Genomic DNA, 27,631 nt, shown 5'->3' with positions numbered 1-27,631 from the left:
CATGAAGTGTATATAGTGTTTCTGCATATGTTCAGAAAGCTGTGAAGCTACTATAAAAAGTGTCACAATATCTGTATCTGTGTATGTATGTGTGTAAAGTATCTGAACAAAAAATTTTAATTAATTTTCTAAATAGCACCTTTAAATAAATATGTTGCAAAAATGTGTACTGTACCTAACATATATATCTATGTGTATATATATAATACACATATACATATATATGTATATTTCATGCTCTCACGTCTAGGGAAAACTAACACATATTTTTTTAATTTTTATTTTTATAAAATTTATTATGTATAAGTATCTTTTTTCTTTAATTTTACAATTGTGAATTGAAACAAAACTGTATGGTGTGGCAGCATTTTTCATATTCAGACTCTTTGCCATTATGGACTTCAATGCAATAAAGTCAACATAAAAGAGAAATGGCAATATTTTTAAAAAAGGAAACATATACCTTCTTAAGCCATTGAGTCCTCTATTCTGCGCTCATTTCCAGACTTGATATTAAAAATATTCTTAAAATAGACATCATAGACAATGCCCGTTCAGAACAAAGGACAGTAATCAGAACTGACCCCACCTAGACACAGCACAAACTTTTTAGTCAATGTACTAAGATATAATAACCCAATATACTGAGCTACGTTATGATGTGGTGATTTTAGAAATCTAGGAACCATCAATTTGACTTTATTAACTAGACATGATACTATCTTTGGCTTAGTTTCTGTTTATATTTGCTACATATATTTAGCTTTCTAAGTATGTTCATAAGCATTAGTATCCTAATCCTTGATAGTGTTAATATTTTTATAATAGCAAAATAACATTTATAATCATTTAGACATACATATATATATATATGAAAAAGATGCCACTGCTTTCATGCACTTTCTTTAGCAGTTAGTTATAAATAAATCAATACCAAATGAACATTATTATACTATAATTACAGTACTTAAAAAATATTTAAAGCATTTCTTGAGTGTAAAAAAGTACTTAAAATGTCCCATATCTGACTCAGAAAAACAATAAATGAAATTCAGGGAGTCTTTATCACCTAATAAAACTTCGTCATTAAATTCATCACTGTTATAGTGAAAGGCAGGTAGATTTTCTTTTACCTGTAGAAAATATGAGGGAGGGCATAATTTGGGGGAATATAATCCATGTTTGAATATTCAGAGGAAAATGAAAAATTTGGGAGACAGAAAAGCAGAGATTGAAAAGACATTGTTTTCATTTGTATTGTATGTGTGTATATGTTTTACAAAGATTGTTATTTTTCCTGATTATAAAATGTACTTTTATTTACTTTTACCTCACCACAAATCCATAAGCATAAGGAACATCCTGCCAATATTTAGTAAGAATATTGTGTGGAGTAAATCAACCCATTTTCCAGGAACAAAAATATATAAATGTAAATATAACTATAATGGAATAAAATTGTTTTACTTACATAAGAAAAATTAACAAAGATACTAAGTGAGCAAGATTCATCTGAAATCATAAAGAATTAACTTTAAAAAAAATTATGTAATTTTGTAACATTGTAACGTTGACAAGAAAACAGCAGCCCTAAAAACATATTTTATTGAGGCCAGAGCTCTTAGCATTTGGGAATGGGAGACTAGTTAGGAAGCCAGGAAGTTTGAGATAGCTCAGGAGCAGTATGCCTGTCCAAGGGTGGACCAAGGCTGAGCATAGATAAGGCAAGAGGGAATGCTTACAAACTCCATACATGTGTATTGGATCTTTGTTTATGGATAATCTCTTTCATTCCCATTTATATTTTGGGGAGAAGATAAGTCCCATATTTATTTCTCACTAGCTCACTACATGTGCTTCATATTCCCCAGGGTTCCATGTCTCAGATCCCATGCATGTATGCTTGACCCCATCATGTAGACCTGTCCCCCCCCCCCCACCCCACCATTCCTTCTAAGAAGTTCCCTCTCTGAAGTCACTTTTAGGAGGAGTCCTCTTATAATGGGTAAAGACATTTATTTAGAAAACAATGGAATGAAAAAACAAGACAGCCAAGTTATAGAATACTATTAAAAATTGTAACATGGTCATATGATACTCATTAATTAGTTCTGTTTTATGTTGCTTTTATTTCTGCCAATCACAGCCAAGTGATCTAAGGAAACATCGGAGAAAGGTAATGTAAATATCTTTTGTGTGATTACTAGTTGAATATTGTTTTTTTTCTGTGAAAGTTTTAAAATTGCATTCCCTTTATTTGAAGCATTTTATTAACATAAACAGAAATATTAAAAGTATTTAAGCATTATCGAATTGTTTAAATATGATTATAAGAGCAAATGCCTCAAAATAAAATTGTTTATGTTTTCTAGAGTAATGATTAGATTATGTAGTCTACATATCCTAGAATTAGATTATTTATTGTCAATGCTAGAAGAATGCTGCTTACTTTTAAATGCAGTTTTACTATTATTCATGGATGTGAGACCAACAGATCAGGAGACTACTGCCAATGAAAAGATACCTTGTTACTCACCCTTCCCTTTGCAAAGGCAAAAGCACCTGAGTAGGTCATGAGGCAAAAAGAACTAGGAGAAAGGATGGGTAGGAGTTTTATTGTAGTTTCTGTTAGAAACGCAAGGCAGGGTGAGCAGGCTTAAGATTGGCCTGTTTTAATCATTTCTGTGGGCTCTGGGTATAGGGGCTGTCTCTAGTTGTCTGATTCCTGGCCTGGCATGATTAAGGCAGAGGAATATTGCCTCCTGGAGTATTACAAGAGCCAGGTCAAGAATATGATTTGGGATACTGGTCTAGATAGATTGATGTACATATGGAAGTCATACTCCAGGGAAGTAGTTTGCAATCTCTAGGAATTAGCTAGTCCTGGGAGGCGCATTATGTCCTGGGTCAGCATGGTGCCAGACGCCAGAGCATCAAGAATATAGAAATTACAAAAATATAATTAATCTGCTCCTTTCTTGTTTAATGTGACATCAATAGAATACATATTGGAAATGAGAAACAAAATTGACTCCAGTCCTGATTCACAAAATGACATCTTCTTAGATAATTGATAACAGCAGAGTTCAGACTCATGGGATATCAGATGGGAAAGATTTCAAAGGTTGAACCTACTCTCCAGAGCGTAAATCTATTTTTCAGCATCATCAAGATGTGATAGGGGGCACCTGGGTGGCTCAGTTGGTTAAGCGTCCAACTTCCACTCAGGTCATGATCTTGCTGTCTATGAGTTTGAGCCCCACATCAGGCTCTGTGCTGACAGCTCAGAGCCTGGAGCCTGCTTAGGATTCTGTGTCTCCTCTCTCTCTCTGCCCCTCCCCTGTTCATGCTCTGTCTCTCCCTCTCAAAAATGAATAAACTTAAAAACAAAAAAAGATGTGGTAGTCAGATTATGCCCACTTCTAAAACTATAAAAGTATTTTTTTCTTTGTTTCTTTTTTAAATTAAGGGAATCTATATTAACTTGTGTGGCATAGATTGATGGAATTTCTTTTCCGGAGTTATCATCTATCTTCCTATAGCATCTTCTCCTTGATACTAACACTTAGTTCTCAACTATCAAATTTACCATCATAATGTTCTTATTATTTGTCTTTGTCTTTCTCTGCCACTGAAAAGAATTATACTGGGAATATAGAAAGATATCTGAGTAGATGATGGATATAAAAGAAGTTTAGTGGATATAAGAAAAAAAGTCACAAAGGAAGGTTCCATACAGAAATGCAGGCTCAGGGAATTCATAGGATGAAGAAATAGTTGATAAGAAAGGTAGGTCATGGAAAGAAGGCCACAAACTAAAAATTGTTGTTTATCAGGTTAAGGAGTTACAAGTGTGATTCCATTTACCCTTGAAATGAACGCATTAAGGTAAGTATTATTAGTTTCCATTTTATTGATGAGGAAATTGAATCTTAGAGCAGGTAAATAATGAGCATGTGTCTTTCAACAAATAAGAGAAACCAGAATTCAAATCCATCTCTGATTCCAAATCCTTTCTCCTCTATTTTATTTATATAGTGTTAACTCTAAGCATTATTCAGAGGAAGAGTGTCTATGATGTTTTTAAGAGCTGATATTTGGAAAGTTTGCATAGTTTGACTGGCAGAATAGAAAGAGGAAGGCATTTTAGGAGGTGTTTCAGGAAAAAAAGTAATGGAAGCAGAAAGGTCAGGCTTGGCAGAAATAATCACAGAAAACAATTATGGCTAGATCATGGAACTGTGAAGACATAAATACATATCAGGAAGAGTTTAGAAACACACTTTATGAATTTAGATGAGATGTGAGTTTACAAAGAGTTTTCTGTAGGATTAACATCATGCTGAAAGTAGTTTTTGAAAAAGATTCTTCTGGTGGCCCTTTGCTAGTTGAAATGGAGAGAGGAAATCCTATATAGATGCCTACTTAAATCGTTAAAAGGAATCAAGGCTTGGATGACAAGAGCCCAGACAAACAACTTCATTCAGTTTCTTCAATGCATGAAGTCTTTATCATGTATCATATAGAAACACATTTATGCATAATAGCCTAACATAGAAACAAAGCAAGACATTATGTAGACATAAGATGAGAACACAGCTTTAAATTTTTTTGCTATAGCCATATTGCTCTTTGTCATTAGAACTTCCAGAGCCATATCTATTAGCTATGCTTTCCACAATCTTTCTATGTATAGGTATTTTAACACACAGTGATGCCATGAAAAGAAATGCAAGATTGTTGTAAAAAATATCTCTTCACAGTCAACTTTACCGTTGAATAGTCTTTACTGTAATGTGGTTTTATATGTCTATCTCTGACAAAATTTATGGTATCTTGAATTGTTCTGGACTCTGAACTAAATTCTTTCTTTTTCTTAATGTTTATTTTTTTTCTGAGAGAGAGAGAGAGAGAGAGAGAGAGAGAGAGAGGCAGAGTACGAGGGGTGGGGGTGGGGGGCAGAGACAGAAGGGGACACAATCTGAAGCAGGCTTCAGGCTCTGAGCTCTCAGCTTAGAGCCCAACAAGGGGCTCAAACTCACAAACCACGAGATAATGAGCTGAGCTGAAGTTGGATGCTTAACCAATTGACTGAGCTGAAGTTGGATGCTTCAGCCACTCAGGTGCTCCTGAACTAAATTCTTTAAGGAAAGCCCTTCCATCCATCTTCTGGTTTCTGTATGCCTTTGTCTGTGTTCCCATGGGAGATAGTGAAATGAAACTGTTTGCAAGAATTATGTTCTTACCTTTTATAATCTTTAAAAAGAATTTTTTTTTCTAATAAGCTACAACTCATTTTTTAAACATCTGGACCACATTTCATTTGCCTGCGTTAATAATACACTTTATCTGATAAAGTTGTAGTTTTGCCATCTTCTCTTCTCATTTCAAAAATCTCCTATTTAAAGGGGGCCTGGGTGGTCAGTCGGTTAAGCATCCAACTTTGGCTCAGGTCATGATCTCATGCTTTATGAGTTTGATCCTCATGTCAGGCTCTGTGCTGACAGCTCAGAGCCTGGAGTGTGATTTGGATTTTGTGTCTCCTTCTCTCTCTGCCCCTCTCCCACTTGTGCTCTGTGTCTCAAAAATAAATATTAAAAAAATCTCCTACTTAAAAGATTTCCATGTTATGATAACCTGACTATGCATACCTTCTTAATGAATTAACTCAAATATGTACCCAGTAACTTTTTTGTAAGCCTTTACATTCTGATATGTTGAAACGGAGTCCGTGATAGCTTTTTCATAGTTCCTGGATATTGATCTATGGTGCTTATTCACTCTTAAATAATGTTTTTTTATGAAATGTGTCCAGGTTATATATTAAACTGGAATACCTTCACTTTTAAAACAGTTATTAAACTCACGTGCTTCAGTAATAAGAATTTATATGTCTAAGACCTATATGCCCCAAGTTTTTTGTTTTGTGTTTGTATTAGAATTACTCAAATAGTTTTGCCAATGACTCTCCATTTCTGTCAATTTCATTTGAAATCTAGAAAGAATTCATCTGAATGAATTGTTTTCATTTCTAGATTGCAGTGGTGGAAGAAGATGGTCGGGAGGATAAAGCAACTATAAAATGTGAAACTTCTCCTCCCCCCACCCCTAGAGCCATCAGGATGACTCACACCCTTCCCTCCTCCTACCACAATGATGCCCGAAGGTATGATTCTCTCAGCTCACTTCACGGTTTGCATGCTCTCCTTCTGAAAATATTCTTTCTTTAAGTGCTGTCAAATAGACTGCTTAAAAATTTATGTGAGAAATTTGGTTTGAGCTATAACTCTCCAGTAGAGTATTGCCCTCCTCCCTCTCCCCTCTCCTCTTGTGAAAAAAAAATGCATTCTGAGATCAAATTTTTAGTTTTAAAATTAACTATGTATTTGTGGTCTTATTACTAGCCAATATTGATGAGATTATCTCTTCTATATTTAGTGGATATTTAGTATTAAAAAGAAGTCAGGCTAATGGAAAGACTCACTAGGAAGAATAGCAAAAAACTTAACAGACTCTAGGACAAAACTATAAATTTGGCTTAGGCTTAGGTGTAAAAGTAAGGTCTGGGGATGCCTGGGTGTTCAGTTGGTTGAGCATCTGACTCTTGATTTCAGCTCAGGTCATGATCTCACGGTGGTGAGACAGGGCTCGGCACTGAGCATGGATCCTGCTTGGGATTCTCTCTCTCCCTTTCTCTCTGCTCCCCTCCCCCACCACCAATAACTAAAACATTTTTTAAAAAGTAATTAAGTTCTGAAAAGTCCATAATTGCAGTTCATTTATTTTTAGCAAACAGGTATGTATACTACCCCCCAGGGTCTGGTGCTGACAGCTATAACAGCTAATAAGCAGAAAGTTCTTAGAGGGGGAAAAAGCATATCTGCCAAAATGTTAAAAGAGGTAAGGGGAAATACCCTATTTGTTGTAGCAACTCATCCTGTGGTGCTTTCCATCTGCCTACAAAATTGCAAGCAGATCGCTATAATAAGCAACATAAACAAATCTAAGCATGCAATTCACATCTTAAATATATATGCTTTTACAGTCTTATCAATTGCAGCATCTCAAGACACATCATTGATATGGCTGTGCATAATGGCTTAGTATTAACACTTTAAGTAAGAATTTATCTTCTAAATAGTATGAGTTTTACAACAAATATGCTTTAAAACAGAGGTTCTGTGCTGGCAGACATTTGCTCCTTTCTGTTTTATGTTTAATTTCTAATGTGAGTATAAAACCCCAGTTACTCCAGCTTCAAACTATCTGCTTTCATCCTCCAAGAAAAGAATCACTCCTGTTTTAACATGTGAAAAGCTATTGGTTTGGAGTTTAGAGAATGTCAACTCATTAAAGAGGATGAATAAGTAAAGTTAAGTAATTCATCATGGTGTTGTCAAATGGACAGCTGTAGAATAGATACCAATGTATCTATTGTACCTCTCCTATTAATACTATGTCAGTTACATTGACCAGGAATGGAGTCTAGAGCAACTTCTTGGAAATCATTTCAGTTTATCATGTACCTGAAAGAATACCTGAGAACTGTAAGAAAAAACAAAATGATCACTAGAGCATATGAGTATTTGCTTTTAAATCCCACCTAGATGATTTAAAATTAAATGAATGAGGCACCAGAGGTGCCTGGATGGTTCAGTCAGTTAAGAGTCTGACTTCGGCTCAGGTCATGATCTCAGGGTTCATGAGTATGAGCCCTGAATCAGGCTCTCTGCTGTCAGTGCATATCCCACTTAGGATACTTGGTCCCCCTCTCTCTCTGCCCTGACTCACTTGCATGCGAGCGCTCTCTCTCTCTCTCTCTCTCTCTCTCTCTCTAAAATAAATAACGGGCACCTGGGTGGCTCAGTCAGTTAAGCGGTTGGCTCTTGATTTTGGCTCAGGTCATGATCTCAGGGTTGTGGGATCAAGCCCCCATTGGGCTCTGCAGTGAGTGTGGAGCCTTCTTAAGATTCTCTCTCTCCCTCTCTCTCTGCCCCTCCCCTACTCACGCTCTCCCTCTCTCTCTCAAAATAGATAAATACATGTTAAAAGTTTTTTTTTAATTTTAAAAAAAGAACAAGTGGTACACACACACACACACATTGAAATGACCAAAGGAAAAAAAGAGAGACGCAAATCAAGAAACAGACTCTTAATTGTAGAGAACAAACTGATGGTTACCAGAGGGGAGGGGTAGGAGGATGGGTGAAATAGGTGATAAGGATTAAAGAATACACTTAGGGTGCACTGAGTAATGCATAGAGTTGTTGAATCACTGTATTGTACACCTGAAACCAATTTAACACTGCATGTTAACTATGTTAGAATTAAAATTGAAAACTTAATATCCAAAAGAGAAATAGTCATCTCATAAAAACAGCGATGATCTACTAATACCAACTAGAAGTTATTTCTGGTTAAAATTTTTGTTCTTTCTCAAACTAATTTAACCATTAAAAATGCCTCTTTTCTGGTTTCCTGACTGTTCACCAATCTCTCTTAAAGGAAGAGATCAAGTTACTTCATTTGCCAGTGCCCTGTTTGTTAATCTGTGCATCTATAGTTAGCTACTGAGTGCCTGGGTGGCTCAGGTGGTTAAGCATTTGACTCTTGATACTGGCTCAGGCTGTGATCTCATGGGATTGGGCCCTGCTGTCAGGCTCCAAGCTGAGTGTGGAGCCCTCTTGGGATTCTCTCTCTCCCTCTCTCCTGCCCCTCCCCTGCTCACGTTTTCTCTCTCTCTCACTCTCCCAAAATAAGCAAACTTTTTAAAAAATAAATTAAATCAATAAACATTTTTAAATTAAAGAAATAAATGAATCAGGTTCCAAAACTGAGAGAGAGAAAGATGGCTAGAAGAAAATCAGGTAAAGCTGTGACCTGGAATAGCAGCTTAAACTTCACTGTTAGTTAAATTTAAATGTCTTATCATAGGTCATTATGTTTAAGACTAAAAAAATCATACTCTGAGGTGGAAATAGGTAAAGGGTCACTTGCTAAATAATGGAAGGTCATTTAACATGCAATTAATAAGCCGGCCTATGTTCACTGGTTGTATTAAAATAAGGGGGAAAATCACTTAGAACAAAAATCATTTTCCTCAGACAAAATTTGGAGGCTCAGAGCCCTAAGGCTGAGGAAAAAAAACAACAACAACAAATTTCAATATGCTTAAGAGCAAATGTGGGAGGAAAGGAAGAGAGTAAGTGTTCTTTCATTTGTCCCTTTATGAAGGAACAAGTCTGTGTACCTTGTGGATAAGCAGTTTGCCCTCTTTTGTGTTTTGCAGTAGTTTATCTGCCTCCCTTGAGCCAGAAAGCCTTGGGCTTGGCAGTTCCAATAGCAGCCAAGACTCTCTTCACAAAGCCCCCAAGAAGAAAGGAATCAAGTCTTCAATAGGACGTCTGTTTGGTAAAAAGGAAAAAGCCCGACTCGGGCAGCTCCGTAAGTGTGCATGAATTTGACAACTTCCACTGCGACTCATTTTGGTCACTTGTGAGGGTCTGTCTAGTTTTCATTTCATTTCTCGTCTCTGCATTTTTCTTTTGCCTACCTGACACACTTCCTTTTTCAGTCAGCTCTGTAAATTCAATTTAGCTGAATAATGTTTGACAAAACTTACAAGGGAAGAATATTATAAAACATCCAATCCTTTTGATTCCTCTGTGAATAACAATAGCTAGACATTATTTAGGACTGACTCTGATAGACACAAGGTCCCTACGAGACAAGTGTTATTACTGTTGTTCTTATTTATCGATGAGTAAACAATGTCTTAGTAATTTACAGAACTGAAATATTCATCTTAGTGTCAATTTTTAAAACCACTGAGTATACTGCCGCTTAAAACACAGATGTATATAAATGCTTTTCTGTTGAAAAAATTGAGATGCCTACAAAAAATCCATAATAACTTTTTAACCAAAATAAAGAATTGTGATATTCAGGCCAAAAAAGTACAGGTTTCTTTATTTAAAGCTATCACAGCTTTCCACAGAATAAACTCTACAGTATGTAAGTGGGAGGACAGAGGAAGGAATAGGGCAATAGGGATTGTGTTAGTTATTGTTGGACACTAATGGAATAAAAATATGGATCAGTACAGGGGCGCCTGGGTGGCTCAGTCCGTTAAGCATCTGACTCTTGATTTCTGCTCAGGTCAGAATCTCACAGTTTGATTTGTGAGAGTGAGGCCGTGTCTGGCTCTGTGCTCTTAGCGCTTGGGATTCTCTCTCTCCCTGTCTCTCTCTGCCCCTCCATAGCTCATGCTTTCTCTCTCTCTCAAAATACATAAATAAACTTTATATATAAAATACATAAGTAAACTTTATATATATGTGTATATACACACATATGTATATATATATATACACACATGTGTATACATACGTGTGTATATGTGTGTGTGTATATATGTACATATATATATATATATATATATATATGTACATATATATATATATGAGCCTGGGTAGCTCAATTCATTAAGTGTCCAACTCTTGATTTTGGCTCAATTCATGATCTCATGGTTCATAGGTTCGAGACCCACATCAGGGGCTGCACTAACAGTGCAGAGCCTGTTTCAGATTCTCTCTCTTTTCCTCTCTTGGCCCTTCCCCTATTTGTGTGCTCTCTCTCTCCCTATCAAAATAAATAAATAAACTTTAAAAGAGATAGATACATACATACATACATACATACATCAGTACATTTGAAATGACCCTAGGTAAATATACACTTGGCTTGTGTGTGTGTGTGTGTGTGTGTGTGTGTGTGTGTGTGTGTCTTCCTATATTTTTTCTTCTGAAATCTCTTTTCATCACATTGGTTATTGTGATTGCATCTTCTTTTTTCTATCTTTTCTTATTTAACATAGAAATATAGTTAATCTATTGAAAAAATATTTAGCTCCTTCCTCCAATGGTGAATGCTGAACAGAATGATACAAATCTCTTAGCACTTTCTTTAGTTTCCCAAATAAAGGAATGATTACTTACAAGTAATGCTCCAACTTCCTGGCTAACTTTCCTGTCCTGGCACTGAAAGAATTTCTGAGAGCAATATTTATGTTTGCAGAGGTACAAATGTCATATATTCAAAAGTGCCTTTGTAAAATCCACACAAAGTATCAGAAGCCATGAAAAACTAATGTCCAGACAGCTGTGTGATTAAATGTTACTCAACAGATGAATTAAATCCTTTTTGGACTTCTGTTTCTCAGGAAAGGAACTCCTAAGGCTATAAAAAAATTATTGCATAAGGAAAGAAGATAGAAGATGATTATTTTTTGGATATAAAATGTACGTGTCAAGGCATTGTTTTAATTTCTTGTTTGATAACTATTTATATTCTTACCAAATTATTTGTCATTTCCAATATATTACAGTATAATTAACAATAGTGTAGGTAGTTATTTTAAACTATTTTGCTAACATAGTAATCATTTTATTTACTCCTATTTAAACATATATATTCATTTTGGGATCTATAATTTACTTTTCCCTTTTAAAATATATTCAATTGCCTTTCTCTTTTGGCTTTTTTCTATTTTATTTTAAATTTAATTTTGATGAAGAGTTACTGAATCATTAGAAATTTTGCCAACAATATTCTGTCAAAATCAAGGTATCCAAAATATAATTTAAAGTCTAGAAAAATATACATTCTTCTTGAAACCTAGCCTTTCTTACCCATTTTTAGTAACTTTGTGTCTCTATGTCATACCAGTTATAAAGTGAATCAGTTATCAACTCCATCCAAATCAGAAACTAGCAATAGTTATTCATGATCATACCATCACCCTGGGAAGATTTCTGAGCTCTGAGCGATTTTGTTTTACCCTGAAGAACAAAAAAGTTACCACATAAACAAAACCAGAGTCTAAATCACGCTAAGGACTGCAATACTGATGAGGAAGACAGTTACAAATATCTACTCCTCTGGAGCTACGTAGAAGCTATATTGAAGGTGAATCAAAGCTCCTGGAGAAACCCAACAGGCTTGGGAATTTGAGGGAAGAAAAAAAACACACAGATAATCCAAAATCATTTACGTCTTCCTACTTTGAGTGAATAAGCATATATTGAAACACTTTTAAGTTTAGAGTACCAACCATGAGCCTTAGTAAAATGGCTACAGCATAACTGTTGGCATCAAGGAGCTTTCAAATTAGTAGGATAGAGTACATAAGCATATACAACCTTTTATTTAAAACAAAACAAAACTTCAACGTATTTCTGACCCAGAAAAAATTTACCTGCTACATTGTCTATCCTACCAGCATAGCTAGGGAAAAGGGGTTTGAACCCCACAATCTATGATTCTACATCAGTTATTGGAATCCTGACGGACTTGCCTTTTAATTTTATCTGAAGGCATTAACCTATTTTGAAGCAAAACAAATTAAACTGTGTTAAAAATAACTATATCAGATGACACTCATTTTTTTTTTTTATTTTGACAAAGTTACTCCGGAAGAGAATAGGAAGGGCAGTGCGTGAGCTGTGACTCATGGCATCCCTGTGGACAAGATGTCAAAATGAGGCCTAGGTGATGGAAAAATTCAGTGAGGTTTGTAACTGGTTGAATAGTCCTCCTGTTACGGTGCTAATAAGTAGAATGATGACACCTTGGATCAAGGGTTTCTAATGGCCTAATTAGGACTCACTCTGTCCTTGGTAAATACATCCCTAGTCACTGTATGTGAATATTTCAATAGCACAGGTATCTGATTTTTGGATTATTGATATGGATAGGAAACACAAATGGAAAAAAAAAGGTGTTATTTCTAAAGACTGTCCCAAAAACTGAGTTACGGAGGGTCCAAAATCTCTCTCCCTGTGATCTTACCACATTCTTTGGCTTACTACCTGGGGAAGCACCAGCTTTCCCAGGTCATTAGAGAACTCCAATTATAATGACTATAAAGAAAAAAAGAACAGAATGCACATGACCATCCTAGCTGATGTTAACAATTAATGTTAAGTATAAAGAAAAGAGGCCATTGGGGTGCCTGTGTGGCTCAGTCGGTTAAGTGTCTGACTTCGGCTCTGGTCATGATCTCACAGTTTGTTAGTTCAAGCCCCACGTCAGGCTCTGTGCTCAGAGCCTGGAGACTGCTTCGGATTCTGTGTCTCCGTCACTCTCTGCCTGTCCCTCCCTCTCAAAAATAAAATAAACATTAAAAAAATTTAGGGAAAGAAGCCATTGACAGGCATTGTAAGAGAGGGCAACACAAATCAAAGACAAAGAGATTTTCAAGAATGGAGACTTGATCCAATAGAAGCAAATGAAACAAATCTATGAAAAACAAAACAGTAAAAAAGAAAAAAATAGATTAAATTTGAACAGGCAATGTCCCCAGTTATTGCTGTATAAAATACATGTATCACTAAGTAAAAATACACAAATACATAATTAAATACATAAATAAATAAAAGGTACTCTTGTGAATTTCCTTTAAATGAATATGAGAGGCTATACATCTCCAAGAGATTTTTTTTTTTTTTGCCTACTACATTGTAATTCTGTTTCCTTTATGGTCATCTGACAGATTGTATTATAGTTGCCTGAACTCCTTGACAATAATCAACATAATAAAGAAAATAACTTCATAATGACGAAAACAGCATCAACATTGCACCAGGATTATTTGGCAAGCATATTTCTACACATAAAATTTGGGTGACTTGTGCTGGCCTTTACTCCCAAATTTAGATTGTTCCTAGATGCTATGGAGCCAAAAGATACAATGTAAATTCCACAAAGTATCTGTTAAAGATGACTCATACTCTGCATGGTGAAAGGGCCTTTTGTGAAGAAAACACTATTTAGCTTCAATTATGAGAGTGTTTATCACATACCCTTTTTGAGCCAGGCCCTGAGTCTAGGTGCATTTTTTAGAGAGCTAATGGACTAACTGATATAGAGCAATGAAGTAACCATTTATAAACTCAAAGTGTGTTTAAATCCAACTGAATGCTATGGCTTTAATACTGAAGAGAGATCAGATGAAAAAGATGAAATCACCAATGGGTAACAGATTGCAGTCTTAATCTCTCTGGAGTGAGAAGTCCCTTTTTAAGTCCATTTGTCTATTGGACAAATGAAGAGGCACAGACTTTGCAATGTGGGTTTTGCCTAGAAATTCCTACAGACTTGTACCTCAAGGGCCAACATGAAATAAATTATTTTGAGTGGAATCAAAGGACCAAGCAACATAGAGATATTTGCCCTCACAGTCTGGATGAACAGAAGGCTCCAACCAGTACCATTCATAGATCCAGGTATATGAGAGTCCTTTACTGAACTCCTTGACCTGGGTCTTAGGAAGCCTCATACTTTGCAATACTTTCCTTGGAATTTTCTATCATCCCTCTCTGTTGCCTGGGAGAGACTAGGGCTGGCAGTGCTATCTGGGCAGGACTCTTAGCCAAGATTCGTACCTGTGTGGGTCCAATCACTGAAAGCACTGTTTTTTTTTGTTTTTTGGGTTTTTTTTTAACCTTTCAGACCCTAGGACAAAACAGGGAGGCAGTGCTATCCAGGCATGGTGTCTGATCCAACCAAACCATGTGGATTTGAGTCTCTGTTGCTTCCCTTCAGAGTGTATGCTCTCTACCTCATGCTTGGGGTCAACCAGATATCCCAGGGAGCCCAGAGACTTAGAGCCATGGGGTTGTTCTGGGCCACTGGCCTAACTCTGTTTCCAAGAAGGTGATCTGACAAGTGAACCACTCACTCCTGCTCTCTAGAATGATATTGTATGACATTGGACCACCAGATCCTTGTCCTGCTGATTTGGGGTTACTCAAGATGTTTATGTAGAAAGGGAGCTAGAAAAAAATACTTTAGTGGAACACTCACATCCCACTGGTGGTCCTGTGTCCAACAATTCCAACTCCTCAAAGACCTTGCCAAAGTAAGAGTGATAGTGATAGCCCAGAGAACTTCATTGAAGATGAGGATTTGGGCTTGGTGTTTGCATGCACAACTACAAGGTGGCCATTGAAAAGTGATAAGCAGTTTATTATCTGAGTAATCCTCTGAATCATGAAACTCAAGCCTTGTATTCCTGAATACCTCATGCCATGAGAGGGTGGAGCTAATGATATTCTCTTCATATTCTTAAAAGACCTCCTGGAGAGTGAGCAACCCCCCAGATTCCCACAGGCTAATGTTTCATATCAGGGGCACTCCTGCCATTTTAAGGCACATTAGAGGATTTTCTTCTCATTGAAGAATGCTTAGAATCCTTGTTCCCTGCCCAGTATATATCAGTTGCCCTTTGCAGTCACTGTGACATCTGAATATGCGCCTCTCTCCTCCAACCAACATACACAAATACTCATATTTCTTATGGAGATTGGTACAGTCTCCAGTTTACAACCACCGAGATATATAGAGCTGTGCAACAAAAATGTAACTCAAGCCACAAATGTGAATCCCATATATAACATTATGAAAAGTAAAAGGAGACCAGTGAGATAAATTTCAATAATTATTTGTCTATATATCAGAAGTATTTCAACATGTAATCAATATAAAGTTATTGATTAGATATCTTGTATTCTTTCTTTTAACACTACATTTTCAAAATCATATGTGTATTTCATACTTGCAACACTTAATTTGGACTAGCCACATTTCAAGTGTTTCATAGCCCTGTGTGACTAGTAAATAAAATATTGGTATAGATGAATAGGTAGACATTCTTAAAACCCACACAGCCATATGAACCCACTACCAGCTGGGCAAAAATGAGGCAGACTCTCTCCAGATTGGGATGACCATTCATAAAGTAAGAGCTCATAAGCTGGTTTGGCTGACATCATCCTTAACAGAACCTGAAAATTCTTCTATGAAAGAAGGTTCTCACCCAGAAATGTTTTAGCTGGGCTAAAACAAATGCACATGACTAGACTTTTGCTTCTGCTTAAGGGTACTGTCCTACATGCGATGCTTAAAAAATAATTGTACCTACTATGGCAATAAGTTTCATTTTTTATTGGCATTTTGAAGTAGGGGGTAGCCATAATTCTCTATTAAGTGCTCTATTCAAAGGATATTAGATTTTGAAGTATTCAGAGTATTTCCAAGCTCCTCATGCTTTTTATTTTAATGGTTTTATTTATGGGAAACAATTCTAATATCTATTTTCCTGGGTCTAGCTTTGACTCACAATATTCTTCTAGAACTTTCTTTGTTTCTCTCCCAGAGCTTTTAATTTTTTTAATGTTATTTTTGCTAATTAAAATTTTGGGTTCTTAAAAACATTTAAATGATAATTTATATGTTCTTCTTTGCTCAGAAAAATATAAAAAGGCTGATTCATATAACCACTTGGTGGATGAAGTGTATCATTGTTTACTTAATGGGTCTACTTCATCAATCTCTATGTCCCCATCTGATCAAGAATTTCGTAACTTTTATGTGAATCATTAATTTTAGTTTTCACTTCAAGAAAACAATTTTATTGTTACTTGCAGACTGTGAATAATAATTTCTAGATATACAATAAGGCAAGTACACCGATGAGAGAAATAAAATATTCACACGCCATGAATAAATGGAAAATCCCACATTTAAAAATGAACCCCATGGGGCGCCTGGGTGGCGCAGTCGGTTAAGCGTCCGACTTCAGCCAGGTCACGATCTCGCGGTCCGTGAGTTCGAGCCCCGCGTCAGGCTCTGGGCTGATGGCTCGGAGCCTGGAGCCTGTTTCCGATTCTGTGTCTCCCTCTCTCTCTGCCCCTCCCCCGTTCATGCTCTGTCTCTCTCTGTCCCAAAAATGAATAAAAAATGTTGAAAAAAAAATTAAAAAAAAAAAAAAAATGAACCCCAAGAGTCCTTCAGTCAGCTAGTGGATGACTTTCCTAATGGTACCACCAATGAAATTCTTTCATAATAAAAAAATTTTTAAGTATTAATTGCACATGTGCATAATTGAATAAAGTAAATGTTTGTCCCTGAACTCAAAAGTATTGATTAGATCTAGACAGCAGTCAGTGTGTTTTCAATTAAAGAGGATTGTGTTACAATGATATAGTTCAGTAACAGAGTTACTAGGCTATGAGATTAACATTTATACCAATGCTCCAGAATTAGTAGCATTGAGTATTATAAATTGTTCGCTAAAATAAATTATGAAAAACAGTAACAATAAAATTTTTCACTGACACTTTAATAAGATATTACTTTTCACTAGAGAAACCATAACTTGGTCAAGCCCTGCAAATGTGAGTCAGGAAATTACAGTGGCAGAATAGTAAAATTATCTTTAATAATTTTATTTATTGACATATTGGTGACATTTGTGTGGGTAGTAGTAGTAGTCTTCGTAAGAGTTGGTATTAGCTTAATTCTTTCTACCTAATCTTGAGCTTAACTGGAATTGAAATCCCTTCCATTTAAAAAATATGTGTACTTTGGGGCACCTGGGTGGCTCAGTCGGTTAAGCGTCCGACTTTGGCTCAGGTCATGATCTCACAGCCCGTGAATTTGAGCCCCGTGTCGGGCTTTGTGCTGACAGCTCGGAGGCTGGAGCCTGCTTCAGATTCTGTGTCTCCCTTTCTCTGACCCTCCCCCATTCATGCTCTGTCTCTCTCTGTCTCAAAAATAAATAAACATAAAAAAATTTAAAAATGTGCGTACTTTAACCCACTTAAAAATAGTGAACATTTTTTCACTTACCTTGACTTCATGTTTTTTGCATATAGTAAATACCAAAAAGAAAACAGAGTCCAGGATTAAGTTCTCATTTTTCAAGTGTAGCAAAGAATTTATGAATTAACTATATGTTTATGGATCCTGGATGAAATAATTGCATTGTGAAATATGTAATTCTATTTGATGCCCAACATACTTTTCTTTCTTCTTCCTTTCCTTTCAAGGTTATGTATATTGCGTATTTTTCAGCAACAATAAAAATGACGCTACACCAAATAATTAGTGGCTTGCTGGGATAAGAACCATTCTTACCAAGATTTTTTGAAGATATAGGTTTTTTTTTCAGATATAATTATGAAATTTACAAAACAAAACTAACCTGCCAGAACATATGAAGTTCTGGAAGTAAGACATATACTGAAGGATAAAGGAGTCAGCCAGGTGAGGAAAAGAGGGTGCCAGAAGGAGGATATGCAAACTCTTTAGACGTCAGCAAATACTTCTATAGTCTCTTGACTTAGAATTGAAGACATGCACCCGATTGTGTTCATTGGGCTATCATTTATGCCATTTTACATCAAATATGTCAAATTTAAAATATTGAAAAAAAATTTCATGCACTACACAGATATGTGCTCTTCTTTTTCATAAGAAGAAAAAGAGACCTTGAAGCTTGTATATTCCATGGAGTGTATATTCCATAGATCATATATTATGTCGAGGGTGGTATGAATAGTAGGTCAGTCGTTACCTTTTCTTTTCATTCTCTCAGTGTACGTTCATTTATGTACCCATGCCATTTTATGCATGTTGGTTTGGCAGTATAAGGACGATCTAAAAAAGAAAAAGAATTCGCGATACTGAGCAGTTGAACAAATAACTTTTAAAAATTTATTTTCAGAATTGACCCAGTGTATCCAACCTAACATGAATAGTTACTTTTTCACAGGAGGCTTTATGGAGACTGAAGCTGCTGCTCAGGAGTCCCTGGGGTTAGGCAAACTTGGAACTCAAGCTGAGAAGGATAGAAGACTGAAGAAAAAGTAGGTTTGGAGATTTTCTTCCTCTATTTTCTAACTTGCACTTACTCTTTATCATTTGTGGGGGAGTTAAAAAGACAGTCATTGGAAACAATAGACTAAGGCCATTGTTGTTCTAGTATTCCCTAAAACTATTCAATTCTGGAGTTTTCTGGTTCTGCTGAACTACGGTTTGACATAGATGTACACATCTCTGACCTGTAGTAGAAATCGACAGTTTCTTCTAAGAGACCAATGCATTGATTGCAAAAATCACATATATTTAAAATATTTAAATGTAGCCTTGTAAGTAATGTGATAATCTATTTGATATGAAATTCAGGGCTGAATTGGTATGATAAAAAGGGAATGTATACTATCCAACTTCGTGTTTCCTCTGACAATTAAAGTATCTCCTCTTATACAGGAGTATTTAAAAGAATATTTCCCTGACTGATTGAACATAAATTTATTTTAGACCCAGAGCAGATTGTTTTGCATCTGGCAGGAAATTATAGTGTATCTTTTCATTCATATATTTAATATGGAACATTTAAATGACTTGCAAAATTGGCAAATGTTGAGTCTCAGCAGCTGTTAGAAAGCTAGTGGGGTCCATAAGCAACATATTTTTGAAATACAAAGTAACATTTTTCAGTGATGAACTAGTACCTATAGGACATGTTCTTTAAAAGCCAAAGGATTTCTCTCTTCCAGAATCTATTGGTGGGTTACTTCTTTTCCTCTCCTCCTTCTCATATATTTTATTACGTTGTGTTTGTAGTTTTTATGTTTACTTTCTTTCCTATGAAATAATATTCATTGCTCTAGTCATCATTATTGTAGCAGATATGCTCATGGGGTTATAGTATTCAGTGTAATCAACTGACTTCATATTTTGCCTTCTCATTTGCTTTACAGATGTTTACTAATAATGAGGAAATACAGACTTGCAAGTTGTAGAAAAGCTCACTAGCCTAATTATTTCACTAATTTTCTACATAGCCCATAATACATATCCAATGTATAAATATATCCAATCTATATTATATTTATATACACATATATATCCAAATTTAATAGAAATACTGTGCAGAAAAAAATTACCTTGAGAAGATTATTTCTTGAATATAGCCAACTGCTCGGTGTTATTCAATACTAGTAGATATTTCTTTTTTCATTACTGATCACTAAATGTATAATTAAATATTATCACAATCTGTTTGAAATGTCTTACCTTTATTTATTACTATCAAGGAATTTTTTATTCAATTTTTTGCCTCTTTATTGAGAAACCATTCTTCTAAAAAATCTTCTTTTGATAAAGTCTTTACAATTTATTTCAAGTGTAAAGAACTTTCAATTTTATTTATTCAAAATTACTTTAAGTCTAAAGGAATAAGAGTGATTAAAGCCCAGCCTGGCTAATGAACTTGTTTTATTTCACTTAAAGGTTAATTTTCATTTCTCCTATAATGAAATACTTACATATAATGGCAATTTGGCCTGTTTTCACATTGCATGCAAGGATGATATTGAGGCAAACAACATAGTTCATTGGTTGTTTATGGAACCAAATTAAATGTCCTTTTCAACAGCCACTAAAATTAAACATTCCAATTATGCAGGATTTAAACAATAATATATTTACATTTTATCTCTTTCTTTTGGATTGACTTAATGTTAACTTTATGGAATTATTTCCCAAATCCTGACTACCCTCATAGTCAGAAACCAGTTTTAATTCTGGACTTAGTTTGAAGATTTTACTGTACTTGATTTTTGAGTGTTATTTTGCAATATGTTTTGGCAAAATATAATTTTATAATGTGTTAAATAAAATACTGGTCTTTGATATTAAGAAAATTCTATAATATAATAATAACATTTCTCAGTACAATTATTTCTTATAGAATAATAGTATTTGGGTTAAAATGGATCCAACAAGACAAGGCAGAGTTGATTAATGGAAGGACAGAAGTATTTCTGGTATTATTGATTATTCCATGTGTATAAATATGTAACCAGTATTTATGAGATGTATGTAAGTGCTAATACTTATTCAGGACTTGGATGACACTGTGCCTTAGTTTCTGGATTACCAAAATCTCATCTAATGAGTTTTATAAGCTAGACAAAATAAATTATCTCATGTTTATTAGTCTTTCAAGATGGAGGAAAAAATCAAATACATTTTATTGAAAAATAAAAGCAAAAATGAGGTAATTTCTTTCAAAATTTTGAACAATTATAGTTTATGTGCATAGTCGCAATGACTGTGGCTTCCTGCCAATTGTTTATCTACATTCTATCCATTGACCAAGCCAAATGATGTTTCTAGCATGAAGTCTAGCATGAAGGTATAGCATTAACTTAGACCTATGTTCACTGCCCCAAAATTCCTATCAGAGCTTCCTTAGTCTCAATGGTAATAAGCAGAGCTGAATAAAAATCTTATTTTCAACTTTACTAGCGTATCAGGTATCTACAGTTGACAATCTGTGAATTTAAATTTAATTGAGAGAAATCTTATCTAAAGAAGTTAGTTATGACACATTTTTTTAAAACAACCCATATGTGGGAGATACTTACAGAGAACAGCATGCAAGATAGTCCAGATTCTTGCAAAGTTCAGAAATTTGTAATGTTGGCATTCTCAAACAAAGGTCTAATTTGAGGCACATTTGCGATCCAGTATATTCAACATACATAGGTTAGGACAGCTTACTGGCTCTGTGTCCCTACTTCATTCTTTTACTTTGCTTTGTGATGTAGGCATTTGTTTTTCTTATATTTCTAGTTATTTTCCTATGATCAGAAATAGGAATAGGACAATACTGGATCTGCGAAAGCACCCACTTTCAAGAAAATCTTGCCAACCTTTCCCTTCCTGAGTTGGGTAACCTGAGTTATCACTCAGGTGCTATCCCATCAGAACACAGTCTCACCTAGGCCTGAAGTTGATCTACTATTGTTCTGCCTGGTTTGCTTTTACTATGCCTCATCTTTACTACACTTTCCTTTAAAGCTTTAATTGCATCCATTGTTCCAGCAGGTTAATAGAGGGTACAGTTAATACCTACAATGATTGTGTCAAACTGAAACTCATCTAGTAATTCTTTGAGTACTTCACATTAATTTTTCTGGTCTTCCCCATTAAAATTTGACCAGTTTTTCTATAGCCTCATGGTATAGCTCTCCTAATCTTTAAGCATTGAGTCACTTAGTACTCTCAATATGTTCTCTTCATATTAAAACTGTGATTCTTGTAGTTTTCTTGATGTGGGCTGCTTCCGGAGTGTCACTGCTCTCTGAGATCTTGTCCATCATCCTTTGTTTGATTTCAGTGGACTCCAACCACCTTCTCTGACTCAACACATACTAAATGGCATTACCATTTCTAAAATTCACATTATGAGCAACTAGACCTGAGAATTCCACCTCTTCCCTTTTGTAACTGTCACCCTGATATTTAAGAACTTATTTCCCTTTCTTAGCTTTCCAGCTAATGTTTTAATCTAAGACCTACAGCTACTTGCTCAAAGTGGCCAACTGAAGCCAGCCACGCAAATACAAAAGGTAATTGTGTGGCATGATAGAAACTATTGCAAGGTCACAAACTTACATGGTCTGGGTCATAAAAACCTGAATTTCTTTGTATTGTTTTCTCTGAGCATAATATTTTTATTAAAGTATAATTAACATAAAATATTATATTAGTTTCAGGTGTACAACATATTCCAAGTTGAGAATCTATTTGATGATAGACAAAGGAGTCAGGCAATTAGAGATCAAAATGTCAGCTTTATCACCAATCAAATTGTTAGAATATGACTTAAGTATATGGCAAAAAAGGGGTGGTTTCCTAAAACTGAACCCCAAAAGTCAACAAATTTACCTGACACAGAAAAAGCTGGGTTGTCACAGACTTGCAAGGTGTACAAATATAATCCCCACTTCTCCTTGAAAATAGCATCTACAATATTGTGATTTTGTAAATGTGTCCCTCTAGAATCAAGGACTATAAACTTACAAGGAAAGAAATGAAAGTTTAGGTCATTAGCATCTAAAAGAATTTTTAAAGTGTCAATGTTAGTGTATTTGTATTAATATTTCATCATATTTCTTGTCTTTATTTTCCTGGAATATATTTAGCTGACAATTTCCCATATCACCATTTCTAGAAACATGATGTTGGGTGTGTGGCAACCTTCCTGCGTCCTTAGAGATCTGGAAATATATTTTACATCTAAAATTCGTTGATAATGGCCAGAAGTGTACAACTATTGGTTTAAAGTAATTTCTCTCAAAACTTTAAAGCTACTGTTCTTCTTGCCTCTAGTTATATCTAATGTCAATTAGTTGTCACTTTTGTATATAACATGTAGGGCTTCTTCTCTCTCTCTCTGAACATGTTAAGATTTTTCTCTTCGGGGTTCAGAAATATCATAAGCATGTTTCCATTCAAATATTTTTTGTTTCATATTTTTACTTTATACTTGCAATCTGGAGACTTGTTAACCTGAACTGTTTTACATGTACTGACTTTTAAAAATTTCATTTTTAGGCTCAACTTTACTTCCCAGAAGCTTATTTTTAGAGACTTATGAGATTAAAGATGAACTTGTTTGTTTCAATAGTAATGTCCTTAATTCTCATGACAGTCTTTGATAGTCAGTGAACATATTAAAATTGACAGAATACACTGTAAATGGATACATATCTCCAGATATATATGTTCTGAAGTCTTTATCCTAATTTTTATCTGCTGATTTTCCTCCTGCGCTTTACACGGTATATGTTTTTTGAAACGTGCATGTATACTGAAATCTTTTGTACCTTGAGACTAAAACTGAGAAGTACCATAAAAATATTAATACACTAATTTATCATTTTCACTCTTTAGCTATAATGTAGGTAATATATTATTATTATTGTGTTAGATATGTTATATTCTTCCAAATGGATATCATTGCTAAATGAATATGGATTTGAAATCAATTTTTCAACATCATTAAAATGAAATTAACATTCCAACTCAGCTATCAGTAGCATCCTCCAGAGAAGCGGTTTTATCCTTGAAGCATGGCAGTCATAGTTAATCACTACCAATGAATCTTTATGTTAGAACTTCAAAGACATAAAAGTGAAGCTCTATAGATTTAGTTAATTTATTACCATTGCAGTCCTAAGGGTCTTCCTCAGTGCATAATCTTTAATGTGTTTTGAGACTCGGCACTTTTAATCTTTGGCATTTGGAAGGTTCAGAGTTTGCATATCTCTAAGTAAAATAAATATCACTGAAAATATTCATAATTAGAGGTATCACATAAATTCCACTACATTCTCTCATTTAATAAATATTTATTAAGTGTCTGTGTGCCAAGTTAAACTTATAAATGAATTGCATTCCAGAGGTTAGTTTGTAAGACATGTGTTGGAAGCTTTGAATACATTTTCCCTTCGAAGTAGTGCTATATATATTGAAGGTAAATGTCTTTGCTTCCTCCTCAAAAATCTATTTTGTAAGCCTGTTATAGGAATTGAATCTGACTAGATAAAGCAAAAATGAGAATTCATGGTAGGTTATTAGAGTATCAGAGATTTCAGAAACAACAGAGCCAGCACACCTCCGAAATTTCAGCAGTAAGAGATTGTGAAATATTTCTGTAGAGTGTTATCAAGAATTCATATTTTCTTTCTTTCTTTTAATGTTTATTTATCTATTTCCGATAGAGAGAGAGCATGAGCAGGGAAGGGGCAGAGAGAGGGAGACAGCGGATCCGATGTGGGCTCTGAGCTGTTAGCTCAGAGACCAGTGTGGAGCTCAAACTCACAAACTGTGAGATCACGACCTGAGCCAAAGTCAGAAGCTTAACCGACTGAGCCGCCCAGACACCCCAAGAACTCATATTTTCTGTGTCACCTAAGTCCAAATTTTAAATTCCTAGGTGAAAGCATGTGATTGGCTTAGTGAGGAACAGATATGTGTGCTTGGGTCAATCAGTTATAGTCGTAGGTTCGTTTTATACAGACATGAATGCAAGACATAACCCAAATCTAATGTTCTCAATATTTCTCTGGGAAATGTGTCTCGATTTCTTACTCGAAACTTCACAAGTATGTCTTCTCTACCTGCACTGAGCTAGCGCTAACATTGCCTTGCCATCTGATCCTACGTTGCGGTCTGACTCCAACCACGGACAATTGTAAAAAATTCCCTAAACCTAAGAAAATAATAATATCTGAAGGCTAAAGGCCAAAATGATTTTTTGGCCATTGATTTTTTTTAGGAAAAATAAAGCTAAGGAAAATCCAAGTGTTTTTATAACTAACTATATTTAGGTATATTTTATCTATTTGAAGGAAGGAAAAGAATTCAGAATGAATAGAGCTGCTGTTTTGAGCCAACAGTGCAATGTTCATAGATCAGAATAAGTAGAACAGAAGCGCTATATAGTCTCTATACTTTCTGCTCAGGGGAAACATTTATGATATGGAATGATTAAAATAAAAATTAATAATAGGAAATTAAAACTTAAGATAGCTACATATACTAGAAGAATGATCTCCTTTTCTAAATAAGTCCATATCATTTGTCTTTACTGAAGTATATGCTAGATTAATAGAATACACAAATGATCATTTTTTACTCATTCCCTTAATGCCTATTATGTCCCAAGAACTGTGTTGGAAACTACTGATATTCAAATTGCACAGTTCCATTTTTCAGAGCACTTGTAGAAATACAGATGTGAAAACAAATAATTGCACTTAGGTATTTCAGAGGCCATGATCATTTCTCTAAATCACTAGTCTTTGAACAGAATAAAAAAAAGTGCCGCAAACCTAAAGCTACCTAATGTTCTTATTTCAAAGTTGTTCTCCAAGCTAGGGACCGCTCACCTCATTGTTAGTTGCCAAAACAAATCTACAATATTTATTAGATTATTTTTGATCAGTAAGAAAGGAGATTATTGATTACCAAGAGTAAACGGAATCCTTTAAGAATAAACTGTGCCCTTAAACTTTTCAAACGTTTTCTAGACATATAGAGGAGGAAAAAATACTGTAGAAACACCATTTATTGAGTGCAGCAAGGTATTTAATTTACTTCTAAACACAAGATTGGATTGAAACTAACAAAATGGGTTTATAACTGATGAAACCATTGTAACCGAAGGGGCTGAACAAAAGAACTGGTGAGGACTAAGTAAAATAGAAGGTGGCAGACTCAGTTCTTTCACAGGTGACTTAAATAAGAGTATCAGATTTGTGGAAGAATGAAACTGGAAGACATAGTTAAATTTTTAGATAAATTATTTTATTTAAGGAAGACCTTTACATAGAGGTCCAAATCTAACAAGATAAAGTTTAATAGGGGTGTTTATATAAGTCTACATCCAATTTTATGACTCTACTTACTGGTTACTTGTGTATGGGGGATATGGTATGCGTGTAGGTATAGAGGTATCTTAACTGCAACTCCTAAGATCTCTGTTTCTACAAAAAAGACAAGTTAGCAATGTCTAGCAAGGGCGTTAATGATTTTCAATATCGATAAAAGCAATGGATAGGGCCAAAATTCTATGTACTGCTCAGATTATAGTTGGATATTGTGTTAATTTCTGGGAAATATACTTTAAGTGGATATATTCAAACCAGCATATGTTCCAAGGAACATGACCAGTATAGCAAGATTATATCAAACATGTCTTCAAGGTATGCTAGAAATAATTAGGAATGTGTGGGGTATAAACAACAGAGGTCCAGATTCTGCCAAGAGAAAGAACTCTCAAGTAAAGAAGAAATCCTAAGAAAATAATAGGAACTAGGGCAGTGACTTCTACTCAGATGACCAAACCAGAAAACTAGGCTTCATCTTTGCCCTTGGTCATCCTTGTCCTTATTCTTCCTTTGTGTACCTCTGTGCACCTCTGTATACTCTTGCTCCATATACTATCTCTTTAAAATCTCTCAAATGTATTGGTTTTCTTCTTTCCTTTTTCAGACCATCATACTAAAACCATGATACATGCTTGCCTTCCTGTAATCCATTCTTTGTACTTCAGCTAAAGAGATCTATCTAAATTATATTTCTGAACTTGCCTAGAATCCCTCAGCTATTATCTAGCTTCTCTAGGATAAATTCCAGATGACTTTATATGGCCCATAAATCCCTGCATCATCTGGTTCCTATTTATCTCACCAGCCTTACCTCTCTCTACTTCCCATCTTGTATGTTATTGTCTTAATATACTTAATATCTAATACTTGTTTGTAATTACCCCTGTTCCATTTTCCTCCTCATTCTTTGTATAGTAATGATAATATTTATTATATATGTAATAAGAATTTGATCATCACATTGAGCAGTTACAGTATTCTAGGTACTATACTACATATTTTACATGTATTATCTTTTAATTTTCACAAAGCCTTCGAGGTAGATTTTCCTCCACCTATGAGGAAACATAGCTTTCCAGGCACTGTACGATACAAGAGTCTGGATCTCTTGAGTCCAGCCTTTTTCTAAATTATTTGGGATCTCAGGGTAAAGCTGCAATTTAAAGTATGTAGTTGTTTGTCAGCTGGACCTTTATATCCTATATATTTGAATGGTTTATATAGGGAGTCAAAAGAGAATCCCTCACCCTCTTTATACTCCGAAAAGAGTAGCATATTTTTTTTCTGGAGGATAATTAGTTTGTCATCTGACCTTATCCCATCTTTCAACATGAGCAATAAATATATTCAAACCAAACTTTTTTTTAATACTGGGAAGAGGAGATAGTTTCAAAGCACAAAATGTAGCTGTGTTATAAAGTTGCTTTTTTTCATATAATTAGCCACACATAATATCTCAAAGTTTGATGTAAGAATGGTAATGAGCACTTACAAATAAGCTATGTAAGAAATTTAAATGTGTGCTTGAATCAATCTTA

The 27,631-nt window shown here is 35.0% G+C and overlaps 1 protein-coding gene across 1 annotated transcript in view; it reads left to right on the top strand.

The window, feature by feature from the left end:
- PPFIA2 (PTPRF interacting protein alpha 2) overlaps nucleotides 1-27,631 on the top strand; it is a 199,891-nt gene that overhangs the window by 120,306 nt on the left and 51,954 nt on the right. Inside the window, exons 15-18 of the mRNA XM_049626011.1 lie at nucleotides 2,147-2,176; nucleotides 6,036-6,166; nucleotides 9,290-9,444; nucleotides 18,617-18,710. Of these exons, the coding sequence (XP_049481968.1) occupies nucleotides 2,147-2,176; nucleotides 6,036-6,166; nucleotides 9,290-9,444; nucleotides 18,617-18,710 (410 nt within the window). The remainder of the gene's footprint in view (nucleotides 1-2,146; nucleotides 2,177-6,035; nucleotides 6,167-9,289; nucleotides 9,445-18,616; nucleotides 18,711-27,631) is intronic.

Source organism: Panthera uncia, chromosome B4, assembly GCF_023721935.1.
Source record: "Panthera uncia isolate 11264 chromosome B4, Puncia_PCG_1.0, whole genome shotgun sequence".
NCBI classification, from domain to species: Eukaryota; Metazoa; Chordata; class Mammalia; order Carnivora; family Felidae; genus Panthera; species Panthera uncia.
The sequence above is the reverse complement of the archived record's forward strand: the minus strand, read 5'-3'. Positions and strand labels throughout refer to the sequence as shown.